The 16,518-nt window shown below is 57.7% G+C and overlaps 1 protein-coding gene across 1 annotated transcript; it reads left to right on the forward strand.

Moving 5' to 3' along the window:
- Positions 1–7,948: 7,948 nt before the first annotated feature.
- AZU1 (azurocidin 1) lies at positions 7,949–10,332 on the forward strand. Its single transcript, XM_032625285.1, has 5 exons — positions 7,949–8,006; positions 8,286–8,442; positions 8,871–9,012; positions 9,514–9,750; positions 10,168–10,332. The coding sequence occupies exons 1-5, from the start codon at positions 7,949–7,951 to the stop codon at positions 10,330–10,332; spliced, it is 759 nt and encodes a 252-aa protein (XP_032481176.1).
- The last annotated feature ends 6,186 nt before the right edge of the window (positions 10,333–16,518 follow it).

Here is a 16,518-nt window from a genome sequence, read left to right on the forward strand (position 1 = left end):
TCATTTCCCATCCAGCCGACCACCCAGCCAGCCAGCCATCATCCATCCATAAATCCACCATCCATCCATCCATTAACCCACCCATTCACTCATCCATCAAGAATCCATTCATCCAACATCCACCCATCCATCCGTTCATCCACCCACCCTTCCTTCCATTCATCCAGCCATCTACCTATCCATCCTCCCATCCATCTATCATCCATCCATCATCTGCCATCATCCGTCCACTCATACTTGCTTCACTTACCCATCCGTCCATCAACCCACCCACCCTTCCACTCATCCATCCATCATCCATTCATCCATCCATCCATCAATGCACCCACCCACCCACCCACCCATCTACCCACCCATCATCCATCCATCCACTATACTTCCTTCCTTTTCTCCCATCCACCCATCCATCAACCCACCCATTTCCCCCATCCAACTATCATCCATCCATCCATCCTCCCTTCCTTCCATCCATCCATCCAAGCACCCATCCTCCATACATCATCTTCCATCATCCATCTACCAATCCACCATCCATTCATCCACCCACTCATGCTTGCCTCCTTCCTTTCTTCCATCCATCCATCCATCCATCCACCCACCCATCATACCACCCACCCATCCATCAGTCCATCCATCCACCCACTCACCACTTCATTCATCTCTCTCCTCCAGCTACCCTTGCTGTCTTGAACAACCTAGAAACAACAGACAGGTTCCTGCCTCTGGGTCTTTCCTCTCAGGGATAGAAGGACGCACTTAGACACTCCCCTGGGGTGTCTGGCCCTCCTCGGAGACCCCCTTCCTGGCACCAGCCTCTCCATCCCTTGCACTGCTTTATTTCCTCTGCACCCTGTACCTCTATGTGCCAACTTCACACTCAGCCCTGAGAAGATGGGCATCTGGTCCATGGCAGGTGCTGAATAAATGAACGAATTCTTTGAATCATTCATTTGTGCAACTGTCCTTCTGCACACCCTGATCATGTGTCCTCAGGTGATAGGCACACAGCACACATGACACTCCTGCTCACAGCAGCCGTGACGAACGGGAAGGAGGCTGAGGTTCAGGAAAACTGAGCTGGGTCTGACCAAGTCGCAGGCATGGCGCCCGAGGAGGGCAGGGGGGCAGGATCTACACCTCACTCACTCACCCACTCGTGCTGCAAAGCTACTGAGCAGATTCCAGTGGAACCTTCTTGTGGAAGCAGAACCTCCCAGTGTCCTCTGCCTCCCCTTCTGGTCCAAGGATCTCAAACTCAAACCCCCACCAGGGCCAGGTGGGGCTGGCACATCTGGGGACCAGAGAGTAGGAGGGCCCCTAACGGCGCCCAGCTGCCTTGGGAAGCCCCCACCTCCACTCGATTTGTACGGCGCCTTGAGAGGGGCCTCGGCCCTCCACGCAGCCCTGGCCGGGGGCTCCCAGAGGGGAAGTGCCAAAGGTGGGATTGCAGGAGCTGGGCTGGTGTGCAAGGAGCGTTTATTGAGTGCCTGCTGCATGTAGGCATGAGGCCCAAAGCAGTTAAATGAAGCCACCTGCCTGGGCTTGCATCCTGGCTCCACCTCTTCCCGATGCCTCAGTTTCCCCAGCTGAAAACAGGACCAATAAAGTGGCCACCACCCAGGGCTTCAATGCAGGACTGGATAAGCAAATACACTGAAAGCGCTTAGAGTCTGGCGCACGTGGAGCCTGTAGTGGTATTAGCAGCAGTGAGCGGCTGCCTCCGTGATCACGGTCAGGGTCACCTGGCTCGGTGGGCAGACGGCGTCAAGCCACAGAGAGGGTTTACGTGGGGACTGGGAAGCGCCTTAAAATCACCAAATCTCTCCGCGACAGGGTCGTGCTGAAGACCCCCCACGACCTTCCAAGTCCCAAGCGGTGTGGCTATAACGCCTGGCCGGCTCCCCTGCTTCTCCTCCAGCCTCTGCCCGCATCTGCCCGCCGGCCCAGACTGGAGGGAGAACCGGCGGCCCCTCGTGGCAGGTTGGGTGGTGGCGGTCCCCCATCAGAGCCCGCCACCACCTGAGGGCCTGTAAGTGCCTCCGGAATCCCACCACCCGCCTCTCACCGCTTCCCAAGACCCTCGGCTGAAAACCAGGAACCTCTCAGCGCATATCTCTGCACCAAAGGAAGATCACTCACACACACCCACGATGTCGAGCCAACTTGCTTGCTTTGGGGGCGTGTGTGTTTAAAAACAAAGAAGAAAAAAAAAAAAAAAGGAATGGAACACTGGCCGTAAAGGAAATGCAGACCGGGACTGGGATATGGTTTTTCACCCACTGGGTCGGTCAAAATCCAGACGTCGCTAACGCTCGGGGCAGACGCAACTGCGGGAAAACAGGCACGCATGTGGGCGCCTCCGTGGCAGGACTTTGGGGTCTTTCCCGAGTGACCACACCCTGCTCCCCAGGGAGGTACCCTGCAGATAAGCTCTGCACACTTGTGTGGGGTGACACAGGCCAAAGGGCTTAAAGAGTCTCCTTCTAGGAATGTCTGTGAGACACAAAGGCTAGGAAGCACCCGAGTGCCCAACTCCCTGGGGCTGGGGCCCAGCACTGGAGTACTACACGGCAGTGAAAAAGGATGGGGCACCATTTCCTGGGACGATGGTAAGCAAAGATCTCCGCTAGAAAAAAGCCAAGGGCAGGAACTTGTGTTTGCAAAGGTGGTGGGGGGAGGTTGCATATCTGGTGGACTTAAATGGGTGTGAAAGGTTTTCTGGGAGGGGACACAGGAGAGAGTAGTGGGAAGTGAAGGGGGTAGGCGCCTGGGGAGTAGGGGTGCTGTCTCCGTGATGCCTGGAGAACACTGAGAAGGTACAACCTACTGTAATGAGGATTCAAATGCAAATCCGAAGAATCATCAGATTTCCTGCCCGTTGGGGAGGTACCCACCAGCCTGGGTGACCCTGCACAGCGTGGCAGGGGATGCTGTTTGCTCAAGTCTGGTGGCCCGCCCCCCCCACGCACACACACCTTGTCTGGGCCCCTCGCTGGAGCTGGGTTTCCCGGCACGGCAAGCAGGGTGTACTGTGGGTAACCCAGGTGCTAACCATCTAAGTGTGGCTACACGTTGTCTGGTCATTAGCGCTTAGTATGTGCCAGGTGGCTGCATTTACCGTCTTTTACTTTTTAAACACTCACGAGGCCTTCACTATGTGCCCAGCCTGTTCTATCAGAGCTTGGCGAAGTGCAGGAGCCTCCATCATTAGCAGAGGAGGGATCTCAACTCAGACCTTCAGGCCTCCGGCCCTCACGCTGGAGGAAGACACCGCATCCATACCCCGCGCCCCGCCACCCATGGCCCCCAGCGCCTTGCTCCAGGCCCTTCATTTGCGCTGCTGACCCGTACCCCAGACTGCAGGCCCCGCCTCCCAGCATCTGCCCAGCTCCTGCAGGACAGCCTTCTGCGTCTCTGCAACGCCTACTCGTCCTACAGAGCCCAAGTGTTCTGACCCCCCCCCACCCCCAGGCACCCTAGCTGTGCCCGTCCCTCGGCGTGGGGGTCCCCGACGACCGGCGGAACTGAGCCCTCTGCCCCTCCCCCACCAGCGCGACCACCCCCCCCCCCCCCACTCACCTCTACGAAGTAGAAGCAGGGCAGAAGCGTCATGCTGTCCTTCGGGCTTTTATTCTTCTCCTTGGTCGAGATCATGGTGCCGGGGGCGCCACAGGCCGTGGTGGGAGGGGACGAAGCCGCGCTGGAGGAGGGAGGGGCGCAGACTGAGCCCTGGGGGGACGCGGAGCCCGGCGCCCGCGGAGGAGGGGCGGGCCAGGATGCGCAGGAACCGCCCAGGGAAACTGAGGCCGGGGAGAGGGGAGCCCGCGGCCTCCCCCGCGCACTGCGGCCCTGCCCAACGCTCCGGCTGCCACTCCGGATGGGGAGCCGGGAGGGGGCTCGGCAGAGAGGGCGGAGACGGCCTGGCCAAGGGGCCTCCGGGCCGGGGCCCGTCCCGCGCGTCAGGGCGGGGGCCTTCGGGACCCGAGGAGCGGTAGGGTCCTCGCTCAGCCCGAAGGCCCCTCACCTGGCGCGCCGGCGTTCTGTGGGCGGAGCTGGCGACAACGGGGTCTGCGGCGCGGCTAGCACAAAGCCGGCCCCTCCCCCGCGGGGGCGGAGGGGAGGCGGGGAGGGAGGGGCCCCGCCCGGCCCGGCCCGAGACCCCGCGCCCGGCGGCCTAGAGGCGGCGCTAGGGGCGGGGGCTCTTTGTCTCGACTCGTCGGGGGCGCCGCGCGCGTCTGCCGCCGTCCCCGCGCCCCTTGCTCCCGCGCCCTTACTCTCTGGGTCTCCGGGATCTCGGTCTCCCGCGGGCGCGGGCATGGGCCGGGGTTTGCGGGCTCCTCCCCTCCCGGACTTCTCGGATGGGCCCGGGGAGCCCCATCGAGGCCGGGCGCTGGGAGACTGTCCTGGTCTCCGGGTTTCTCGCCTCTCTGCCCCCCTTTCCCGGCGCGCGTTTCCATGGCGAGCTCCCGGGTGCCCGAGCCTTCGGGAGACAAAAGAAGCTGGGGGTGGGGGGCCGCCCTCACTCCCGGGCCCCCGCACCGCGCACCGCCCACCTGTCCCCTGCGCCCCGCCGGGGTCCTCTCTCCGCTCGTCCAAACCCGGCCCCTCGCCGGGCCCACAGCGTCCAGGACGCACGGCCCTGGATGCCCCGGGATGCGCGGGCGGCGGCAGGGCCCTCGTGGTGGATTCACGTGAGGTTCACTTAGGCAGCGCTTGCTCTTTGCAGGTGTTTCCTCTTTTCCACACACACACAGCCATGTGGGGTGGGACCAGCTGACCGTCATTTGACAGGTGGGGAAGCTGAGGCCTCTGGGAACTTAAATCTCTGTCCACGGTCTCCAGGCCCCGCTGAGAACTGGACCAGACCCCCAAAATCAATCCCGCAGCTAAGCGTCCAGTTAAGGTCGGGGGTGAGGGCTGCACGGATGGCTAACCCGGTGTGTGCAGCCATTGGGCTTTATTCGCACGCAGCTGTTCACACTCAAACCTGGTCCTGGCCGTGGCCCTTCTTGTTTTAAGAGACTCAGCTGCATGTGTCTTCGAAGATGACTGTATGCGCGGTTAAGGGTGGGGCCCAGAGGGTTTGAATCCCACCGGGGCCTCCATTTGCTCACCTGGAAATGGGCATGACAAGGCCGCTTTGCGCATGGGGCACACCGGAGTTCTCTGTCCTGCCTCCCCAGGCCTGATGCCCACTGGGCCTCGGTTTCCCTGCCAGCCAGGGGCGGAGCCTGGGCTAGGCAGCCGTTGGGAATCCCGGTGTTGAAAGGTGACCACAAACAGCCCTCAGGAGGCGGGAGGAGGGGAAAATGGGGCAATCGCTCTTGGGGGCCTCCTGGGGGGGCAGGAGCAGGAAGGGGTGTCCTGGGAGACCCTCCTGACAGCTCAGGGCAACAGGAGAGGGTCTGGGGGAGTATCAGGAACCGAGGTGGGGGTATTCTTCCTGTCAATCCCCAGTGGTGGAGGAGCCAGGCCCGGCTGTGATGGCATATGGCCCAGCAGTGGGGCCTGGACTTGCTTCTGGGGCACTAGGGAGCCATGGCGGAGTTTAGAGCAGGGAAGAGGGATCGAGCACGCTAGGTGCTGCTCAAAGACTCTTGCACGTATTAACCCACTCGCTCACCACAGCCCTACTGGGGGTGCGGCAGGAACTGTTCACGTCCTGGTACCCAGACAGGGAAACAGGGCCAGAGAGGGGCCCTCGAGGTCACCCAAGTAGGAAGGGATGGACCTGTGGGCTCTGGAGTCACCCATCTCTCTGGCTGTGCTCTGTGCAGGACAGCAGCCTGGTCCATGGGCAAGGACAGGGTGGGTGGCAAGTTGGGCCCTCAGGAGGGAGGATGCACAGGTGGGATCCAGGGAGAGTGGAGACGGGAGGCAAACTTGGGGGGACACTGGTCTGAGGCAGAGGCCATGCGGGGGACACGGCTGGGCGGTGGGACCGAGAGACTCGGCACGGACCAGGCCTGAGCCCCAGAACCCCACCATTCAGGCTGGGTGGAGGACCGTAAGTCCGCCGTGACCCCCCCCGTTCCCGCCACCCTCCCCAGTCCTGCCTTGCAAGACCCCCCCCCAAGGCCCCAGACAGGAACTGGTGTCCTAGTGTCCTGAGACGTGGGGTCCACCACCAGCCCCAACCTCTTGGTGTCTCCTTGGAAATAAATCCTATTTTTTTTCAAATTGAGCTGTCAAAAATAAGTAAAAGTAAAAATAAAAAATTGAGGTGAAATTCACATGACATAAGATCAGCCATCTTAAAGTATCACATCCGCTGGTTTTTGGAAGGAACATTCACAGAGTTGTACAGCCAGCTAATTCTAGAACATTCCATCTCCCCCAAAGAAACCCCATTTCCTTCAGCTATTATTCCCCTAATCCCCTAACCCCCCCAGCCCCTGACAACCAGGAACCCACTCTCTGACTCTGTGGATCTACCTGTTCTGGACGTTTCCCATCAGTGGAATCACACCCTGTGTGTCCTTCTGTGTCTGGCTTCTCTCACTGAGCATCGTGTTCTTGGGGTCCGTCCACGTGGTAGCGAGTGTCAGGGCTTCACCCCTTTTCACGGCTGAGTGATGCTCCCATGTGTGGAGGGGCACGTCTGTCTGTTGAAGGGCATTTGTGTTGCGTCCACCAGTTGGCCACTGTGAACACACGTGTGCAGGTTTCTGAGGCCCTGTCTTTCGTTCTCTTGGGCACGCACCTAGGCGTGGAACTGCTGGGTAATACGATAATTCGGTGATTAACGTTTTGAGGAGCCGCCAGGCCTTCCCCGGCCGCGGCACCACTTTACATCCCTGCCAGCCTGTCTGAGGTTCCAATTTCCCACCTCCTCACCAACACTGTATTTTTTTCTGCCCTTTTCATTCCAGCCATCCTAGTGGGTGTGAAGTGGTGTCTCGCTGTGGTTTTGATTTGTGCATTTCCCTGATGACTAATAATTTTGAGCATCTTTTCACGGCATGTTGGCCATTTGTGTATCTTGGGAGAAATGTCTATCCAAATCCTTTGTCCATTTTTAAGTGGATTCTTTGTCTTTTTGTTGTTGAGTTGTGAGAGTTCTTTATATATTCTGGATGCTCAACCCTGTCTTTCTCTCCCCTTGGCCTCATCTCTTGCCCAGGCTCTGAGTGCCTGAAACCTCTGAAGACCCTGCTTCAGAAGGGGAGACAACCTCTCCAGGACCACCTGGCTCTGGGGGCTCCATGGCCGCACCTGCCCACTTTAGAGATGCACAGGCTGAGGGCGGGAGAGTGACCCGGCCAGGTGCCCACAGATAAAAACCCTGTAAGTGAAAAACTGGACACAGAAGACACACAGTGTGTGATTCCATTGATGGGAAATGTCCAGAACAGCAGATCCACAGATGGAGAGTGGGTTCCTGGCTGTCACGGGCTGGGGGGTGGGAGGGGGAGTGACTGCTGATGGGGACGGGGCTTCTTCTGAGGTGATGGAATGTTCTAAAATTGGGGTGGTGGCCGCGTAACTCTGCGAAGATACTAAAAACGATGGAATTGCACGCTTTAAACAGATGAATTGTGTGGTACTCGAAGTATATCTCAATAAAGCTGTTTAAAAAAAATAAAAAGCAGTAAAACACACACACATGCAAAAGCCAGCAGGACTCAGTCCCAGGACAGGTGGGCAGTGGTGGAACACCCAGCACTCAGGCTGCAAAGCCAAGCGGAGCCCCCATTGTGAGTGGCACGGCTGGGTGTCAGCCTCACCCACATCTGACGGGTCGCCCACCGTACAGACGGGAGAACGGGGCACAGGGTGGGCAGTTGGAGGGCCCAGGCAGACCCCAGGAGCGGTTGGCTCTGGAGGCCTTGGGCAACTTCCCCTGTTCCTGATGGGAGGGGCCGGGCCCTGGGTCGGGGATGTGCCGATGGCCAAGGCCCCAGGTATAAGGGCGCCACCATCCCAGCCACCCCCATCGGCCCCCGTCATGACAGCACTCAGACTGCTGGGCCTGCTGGCCGGCCTCCTGGCGACCTCCAGGGCTGGTGAGTGCCTGCCCCAGGCCAGACGTCCCCATCCATGCAGGGGTCCAGCTGCAGGGGACAGGCTCTGGTGGGAGGGACCAGCGGGCGTCAGCCCCTGCTTCCCTGGACTCAAGGCTCAGGGAGGGAAAGCGACCTGGCCCAGGCCGCACAGCCAGGCTGGCCCTGACCAGCCCTGGGAGGGTGGGCCCCTGTCCTTTTAGGGAACAGGGGGGCGGGAGGCCGGGGTCTCCCCAGGGATCGGGCTGAAACCGGGGGAGCTGCAATGCACCCTCTCCCCAGGCTCGGCCCCCCTGGCGGACATCGTGGGTGGCAGGAAGGCCCGGCGGCAGGAATTCCCATTCCTGGCCTCCATTCAGACCCAAGGGCGGCACTTCTGCGGGGGCGCCCTGATCCACCCCGGCTTCATCCTGACAGCTGCCAGCTGCTTCCAAAGCCGGTGAGGAGGGAGCCACAGGGTGGGGAGGGGGACTCGGAGAGGGAGAGAGCTCGGGGGATTCCTGGGGGAGCGGTGCCTGGTAGGTGAGAAGGAGAGGGTCTTGGCGAGGGGGAGGGGTCTTAGGAAGGGTTGAGGGGCTTGGAGAGGGAAATGGGGGGACCCAGGATAGAAAGGGGGCCGAGGAGGGTCTTGATCTGGAAACAGAGGGGAGATACAGGGCTGCAGAAGGAAGGAAGGAGGCTTGACCATCACTGCTGTCCTTCCTTTGGCTCCCGGGCTGTGGTTCAGCGGGCTGGTAATTCCCTGCCTTATTTGCAAACCTGCTCCCCGTCAATGCCCGGGCCCTGGGGTGGGTGTGGAAGGTTAGGGACTTCCCCACAAGCCCCCAGGACTGCCCCAGCCTGGTGTCTGCCCCCACCTGCCCTTAGCAACACCGGGACTGCCACTGTGGTGCTGGGGGCCTACAACCTGAGGCAGCGGGAGAGGTCCCGGCAGACCTTCTCCATCAAGAGCATCAGTGAGAATGGCTACGACCCCCAAGAGAACCTGAATGATGTGCTGCTGCTGCAGGTGGGGAGAGGGGTGGGGGGGCTGACGATGGCCTGGGGGGCTCAGGAGGGACGAGCCACGTGTACGGAGCCTGTGGTTCAATCATACAGCCAAGTGCACAATCCATTTCGCTATCCTCTGGATCCTGGACACGGTAGCTGGGCCAACTTACCCTCCCACCAGCAGAATTTAAAAGTGCCCATTTCTCTACATCATTACCGACACTGCATAATATGATTTTTAAAAATTTTCTGTCAGTTGTGACGGGGGATGGTGCCTTGTTTTATCTGCATTTCCTGGGCAAGTTCTTCACCTTCAGGGTCTCTCAACCACCTTTGCGGTAAGAACGATTGATTCCTTCTCTGGAGGAACCAGAGGCCCAGCGAGGTAAAGTCACTTGGCCAGGACCCAAACCACTTTACAGACCAAAACTCATGTAGCTGCCGCCCTGGCTCCCTGCTGGGCCCCCGTGAGGCTCTGGTCCCCAGCTCCGCCCTCTCCTGACTCAGTTTCCCTCCCCAGCTGGACCGTCAGGCCAACCTCACCAGCAGCACCGTGGCAGTGGTACCACTGCCCCCACAGAATGCCACGGTGGAAGCTGGCACCAACTGTCAGGTCGCAGGCTGGGGCGCCCGACATCATAGAGGGCGTCTCTCCCAAGTCCCAAGGGTCGTGAACGTCACCGTGACCCCGTCGGACCAGTGTCGCCCCAACAATGTGTGCACCGGCGTCCTTACCCGCCGGGGCGGCATCTGCCAGGTACGGGCTGGGCGTGAGCTGGGGTGGGCTCCAGGTGGTGGGAAAAGCAAGGACAAGTGCCAAGCTCTGGGCTGGGGGCTGGAAACATGACAGGGAACAGGACAGGGTAGGGTCTGCCCGTTTGGAGCCAGGGGCTCCCAGACCTTGTGGGTGGGGAAGTCAGGTGTCAAGACAAGGGCGTGCACGGGACAGGCCCAGCCCCGGGCAGCAGGGAGTTCCTGGGGGCATGTGAGACCTGAGTTGCAGGTAGGAGTTAACCCAGCAAAGTTGAGGGAAAAGCGTGCAGGCAGCTGGACGGCGCGTGCCAAGGGCCAGGGGCGGGGACAGGATTTGTGGGTGGCGTGAGCAGTGGTTCTGGGTGGGAGCAGAGTAGGGGGGCTGGGCCTGGGATGCCCTGACTCTCCTGCCGCCCTGCAGGGGGACGGGGGCACCCCCCTCGTCTGCAACGGCCTGGCACATGGCGTGGCCTCCTGGTCCCGGGGGCCCTGCGGCAGTGGCCCCGACTTCTTCGCCCGCGTGGCACTCTTCAGAGACTGGATCGACTCGGTTATAAACCAGCCAGTCGGATATGCGCCAGCCTGACGGTCCCCCAGCCCAGCCGGTGGGGGGCGCGTGAGCCGCCACGGAGACAGCCCCCCACGCCTCTGTCCCATCCCGCAGCCCCACCCTGGCCCGCGCAGTCGTGACTCTAATAAAGGATCTGTTCCCGTCCTGTCCACGGTACCTGACTTCTGCTTTGCGGGGGCGGGAAGGGGCTGGGGGCCAAGCGCAGGGACATCTTCCGGCAAGAGTGGCATCCACCCCAGGGGCCTCCACTCACGGAATCCGCTCACAGCCCTGAGGACCAGGGACTCTTGTTATCTCCACCTGACGGAGGTGGTGCCAAGGCTCAGAGAGGTTGGGTGACTACCCTGAGGCCACACAGCCAGAGTGGGCTCTGAACCCACATCTATGAGATTCCAGACCCCCTTAACCGTCTCTCATTTTGGTCGAGAATACAGTCACCCATAGTATCTGCAGGGGCTTGGCTCCAGGACACCGGTGGATACCCAAACCCGCGGATGCTCAAGTCCCTTATATCAAACGCTGTAATATTTGCAAGTAACCTACGCACATCCTTCAGTGCACTTAAAATCATCTCTAGATGACTTAAAATACCTAATAAAATGTAAATGCTGTGTAAATATAGTCGCCTGCCTACAGCAAATTCAAGTTTCGCTTTTTAGAACTTTCTGGAAAATTTTTTCCCACTTTTTTTTTTTTTTGCGGTACGCGGGCCTCTCACTGTTGTGGCCTCTCCCGTTGCGGAGCACAGGCTCCGGACGCGCAGCCTCAGCGCCCATAGGTCTAGCCGCTCCGCGGCATGTGGGATCTTCCCGGACCAGGGCACGAGCCCGTGTCCCCTGCCTTGGCAGGCAGACTCTCAACCACTGCGCCACCAGGGAAGCCCTTCCCAAATATTTTTGATCTGCGGTTGGTTGAATCCGCGGTTGGTTGAATCCGAGAAACTGGCTTTAGACTACTTGCCACTTGAATCGGTTAAAGAGCCTTATGTGAAAGAAACTAAAATATAAATGTTAAATAATAAATATAATTTTATAGGGACTTCCCCGGAGGTCCAGGAGTTAAGACTCCACGCTTCCACTGCAAGGGGCACGGGTTGGATCCCTAGTTGGGGAAATAAGATCCCCCATGCCCCACGGTGCAGCCAAACTATATATATATGTATTTATATATTTATATAAATGATATATAAAACATGACAAACATAATCGTATAAATAACATACAAAACATAATAAAAATAATGATATATAAAACATAATACACAGGGGCTTCCCTGGTGGCTCGGTGGTTGAGAGTCCGCCTGCCGATGCAGGGGACACGGGTTCGTGCCCCGGTCCGGGAAGATCCCACATGCCGCGGAGCGGCTGGGCCGGTGAGCCATGGCCGCTGAGCCTGCGCATCCGGGGCCTGTGCTCCGCGACGGGAGAGGCCACAACGGTGAGAGGCCCGCGTACCGCAAAAAAAAAAAAAAAAAAAAAAAATATATATATATATACTTAATAACTCATAATAAAATATAACAAATCCATTGTGTAAATATTGTACATTAATATTTATAATATATTTATCTTATATATTTATAATATAATACATATAATGTGCACCTAAAATCAGTAAGGAAAAAAATTAGAGCCCAGTAGTAAAAAAGTGGGTCACGGATGTAAACAGTTCACAGCAAAGAAACACAGAAGGCTCTTGACGATGTGGAAACACTGCCCCTCACCCAGTGCATGAGAAATGCCTGCTGGCCTTCTGGGAGGTGGGCTTTTCACCCAGGGGGGTGATCACGAAGCCTGCCGTCTGTGGTGTCTCGTCTGGGGTGGGGGGGACGGGGTGGTAGGGACGGGTCGGGCATCCGAACCAGGTGCCGCCCTGCGGGCTGCCCACGTGTCACCTTGCACAGACGGGGACAGGTCCTGCCACGTGGCTCGAGGGAAAGAGGCTGCAAAGGATCCAGTGTTCCGGGCTGGCGGTGGGGAGACCACAGAAGGCCGGGGCGGGCGGGTAGCACACAGCTGTGGAAGGGGCTCAGCCCAGCCGGTGTCGGGGCCAAAATGGAGATGCCCAGCTCTGCCCTTCTCCTGGAGGCACTGCTGATGCCCCAACACGCAGGGGAGGGGAGGGTCTCGAAGGGGCGGCGCTGTGCCCCGAGCCGGGTGGTGTTGGGGTCTGTGCGGTCCCGAGCCCCCTGCCCTGACCGCGCGCCCTCCACCCCCTCACTGCCCCAGAAGCCTCCAGCGATGGCCCACACTCACCGGCCACCAAGGTTAGTTGTGTTGCCATTAAGCCGTTTTACAGATGGGGAGCCCGAGGCCCAGGGAGCTCCTATCACCACTGGCGTTGCTGACGCTTATTGGGCACCAGCTGTGTGCCAGGCCTTCACCCCATCCTACAGGCCTGGTCTGTGGGACCTGGGTCTGTTTATTTGTTTTTCATAATTTATTGCAGTGAAATTCACATAACATAAAATTCACTCTTTTAAAGGGAACAATTCAGTGGTTTTTAGTGTATTTCACTAGGTTGTGCAACCCTCACCGCTGTCCATCACCCCCAAAAGAAGCTCCGTCCCCATCGGCAGTCACCTCTCCTCCCCCTCCCCCAGCCCCTGACAACCACTAGCCACTAACTCTCTGTGTCTGTGGATTGGCCTGTTCTGGACGTTTCCCATCAGTGGAATCACACCCTGTGTGTCCTTCCGTGTCTGGCTTCTCTCACTGAGCATCGTGTCCTCAGGGTCCATCCACGCTGTAGTGAGTGTCAGTGCTTCACACTTTTTCACGGCTGAGTGATATTCCCGGGTGTGGAGGGATGTATATCCATCGTCCGTCGATGGTCTCTGGGTTGGTTCCACCCTGGCTAATGTGAATCACGTCGCTGTGGACACTTGTGTACATGTTTTGTTTGAACATCGATTTTCAATGCTATGGATTTGTACCCAGGAGTGGAATTGGGGGTTCAGAATGGGCCCTGCTTTATAGAAGGGGAAACTGAGGCCCAGAGAGGAATGTCAGCGGCTCAGGAGCCCAGAATGGTCCCAGGGGTCCCGCCTGCTGATTGTTCAGATGGGGAAACTGAGGCCCTAGGGTATTGGGGTCCAAGAGCATATGGTCTCAGCTTGGAGCCCCCAACACTGGGCCCCTCAAGAAAGGAGTGTTTTTCCTTTTTCAGGAGAGAAGAGGAAAAAGAGGCAGAGACACAGAGGCTGAGCCTCTCCCGCCCTCCTTCCCTCGATCCTGGGTGGGTCGGCTCGGGTCCGCTTGCCCCCTCACCCCGCCCCAGCCCGCGTTCCCGGTGAGGCCGTTGCCTGTTGCACCAGCCACAGTTGGAGCGGGAAGGGGCCGAGGCCACAGCTTCCAGCCCCACTTCCCCTCCACCTGCCGGCCCGACCCCCAGGGCTCCCGGTGGCCCCAGCTCCCCACCCAGTCCCATGCCTTCCCAAGCCTCTGCCTTCAGGCAGCCCCCCAGCCCTGCACTCACCTGCCTGCCCCCACCCCAGGCCTGGAGCAGAGAGGAGGACCCCGGGCCATCCCCCTGTCTTGTCTGATGCTGTGACTCCCCTCCCCCCCCCACCCCCCACCCCACCCACCGGGAGGCTCCCTGGGGAGTGAGAGCTTCCGGCCAGGACCCCGTGGGCAGTTACCTAGCAAGGTTGTGTGTGTGTGTTTCTTTTTCTTTTTCAGTTAAAGCTTTATCGAAATGTACTTCTCCTACCACACAACCCACCAGCTTAACAATTCAGCGGCGTTTAGTACAGTCACAGGGTTGTGCAACCACCACCTCTAATTCCAGAACATTCTCACCACCCTGCAAAGAAGCCCTGTCCCCATGAGCACTCACCCTTATGCTCTCCCCCAGCCCCCGACAACCAGGAACCCTCTGCCTGTTCTGGACGTTTCCCATCGGTGGAATCACACCCTGTGTGTCCTTCTGTGTCTGGCTTCTCTCACTGAGCATCGTGTCCTCAGGGTCTGTCCACGCTGTAGCGAGTGTCAGTGTCTCTCTCCTTTTCAGGGCTGAGTGATGCTCCCCTGTGTGTATCCCCTTTCATCAAGCTCTTAACTGTATTAGGGAAGTCAGCCCATGAGGTGGGGTTGTTCTCATGACTCCCCATCATTAACAGATGGGGAAACCGAGGCCCAGAGAGGTGGCGTTTCTAGCCCAGAATCACAAAGCACAGCAGAATGTGAACCGAGGCGAGGGACTCCGGACCCCGGGGTGTACCCGCCCCGCGTCTGCCCCCAGAAGAGCCTGGATCTGAGAGAGGCACGTGCTGACCCGGCCCAGCCGCCGAGAGGACGGGCTGAGACGGGGAGAAGCACAGCAGAAAAAGGAAGGGAGTGGTGGGGTGGCAGCGACAGGGCTGGCACCTGTGCTCACCTCACCTCATTGCACGCCCACACACTTCTATACTCTAACTTATCCAATCCTCCTGCTGTCGCCCTGGGGGAGGGACTATTACTACGATCACCCCATTGTACACGTGGGGAAACCGAGGCACCAAGCAGCCTGCCCCGCTGGACCGGACAGTGCCAGTCCGAAGAGATGTTCTTGTCAAACGAGAAAAACCAGTTCTGAAAGCAAAAGGCACAGCAGCCCCGGGTTTCTGTGGAGACACGTCAGGGCCACACCCAGGGCTGCGGAGTCCCAGACGCCCGGCGGCCTTTCCCGAGTGACTGGGTTGATGTGTGACTTAAAAACACTTCGGCAATACAGATGGCCAACAGGCACATGAAAAGATCACTAGTGATTAGAGAAGAGGAAATCAAAAATACAATGAGGTGTGAATTCTGACCTCACACGGGTCAGAATGGCCACCATCAAAAAGTCTACAAATTAACAAATGCTGGAGAGGGTGTGGAGAAAAGGGAACCCTCTTACACTGTTGGTGGGAATGTAAGTTGGTGCAGCCATTAAGGAAAACAGTACGGAGGTTCCTCAAAAAACTAAAAATAGAGTTGCCATATGACCCAGCAATCCCACTCCTGGGCATATACCCCGACAAAAGTATAATTTGAAAAGATACATGCACCCTTATGTTCATAACAGCACTGTTCACAATAGCCAAGACATGGAAACAACCTAAATGTCCATCGACAGAGGAATGGATAAAGAAGATGTGGTCCATATATACAATGGAATACGACTCAGCCATAAAGAAGAAATGAAATAATGCCATTTGCAGCAACATGGATGAACTTAGATATGATCATACTAAGTGAAGTAAGTCAGAAAGAGAAAGACAGATATCATATGATATCACTTATATGTGGAATCTCAAATATGACACAAATGAACTTATCTTCGAAACAGAAACAGACTCGTGGACACAGAGAACAGAGTTATGGTTGCCAAGGGGGAGAGGGGTGGGGGAGGGATGGACTGGGAGTTTGTGGTTAGCAGATGCAAACTATTATATATAGGATGCAGAGACAACAAGGTCCTACTGTAGAGCACAGGGAACTATATTCACTATCCTGTGATAAACCATAATGGAAAAGAATATGGAAAAGAATATAAAAAATAAATTAAATAATTTGAAAAAAAGAGCCTGGGGGGGGAAAGAAAAGAATATATATATATATGTATAACTGAGTCACCTTGCCGTTTAGTAGAAATTAACACAACATTGTAAATCAACTCTACTTCAATAAAATTTAAAAGATAAAAAATAAAAACGCATCGGCAGAGGGGCAGCCACCCGCAGGGCGGGAAGCAGTGAGGCATGCAGGCTGCTCCAGGAGTCCTTTGTGGGCAAAACTCAGAGCAGGTGTTTCTGCCTCAGAGACGTTCGTTCATTCCAAAGGGGAAAGTGTGACTCGGTGGGAGGGACACGCAGGCGCCTCAGAGATGATGCCCCACGTCCTGGGGACCATCGATCGGTATGCAGACCCCCATCTCCGTGTGGGGACCCCGCACAAGCCCATTCGGAGGGACGTTCCCCCAAAAACCCACCAGGTTGCCACCAAGGACACGGTATGAGGGCCAAGAGAGGCTGAGGGGCTGCCCCAGAGCCCAGGAGACTCGGGGAGGCGGGGCGGGGGATCCTGGACCAGAGACTGGCTGATTGTGAAATCCAGGCGGCCCGTGAGGGGGCAAACTTTGTGCAAGACGTGGCCCCGGGGAAGCTGGGGCAGCACATCCGGGAATTCTGCGGACTGGTGTAAGCGTGAAATGCTTTCAAAATGAAAAGCTTAAAAACTTT

Source organism: Phocoena sinus, chromosome 3 (assembly GCF_008692025.1).
Source record: "Phocoena sinus isolate mPhoSin1 chromosome 3, mPhoSin1.pri, whole genome shotgun sequence".
NCBI classification, from domain to species: Eukaryota; Metazoa; Chordata; class Mammalia; order Artiodactyla; family Phocoenidae; genus Phocoena; species Phocoena sinus.

What these genes read in the sequence shown, in the direction of transcription:
- AZU1 (XM_032625285.1), top strand. Translation starts at nt 7,949, where the DNA reads ATGACAGCACTCAGACTGCTGGGCCTGCTGGCCGGCCTCCTGGCGACC. An exon ending in CCTGGCGACCTCCAGGGCTG is followed by an intron (nt 8,007 to 8,285) that starts GTGAGTGCCTGC and finishes CCCTCTCCCCAG; the next exon opens with GCTCGGCCCCCCTGGCGGAC. An exon ending in ATGATGTGCTGCTGCTGCAG is followed by an intron (nt 9,013 to 9,513) that starts GTGGGGAGAGGG and finishes TTCCCTCCCCAG; the next exon opens with CTGGACCGTCAGGCCAACCT.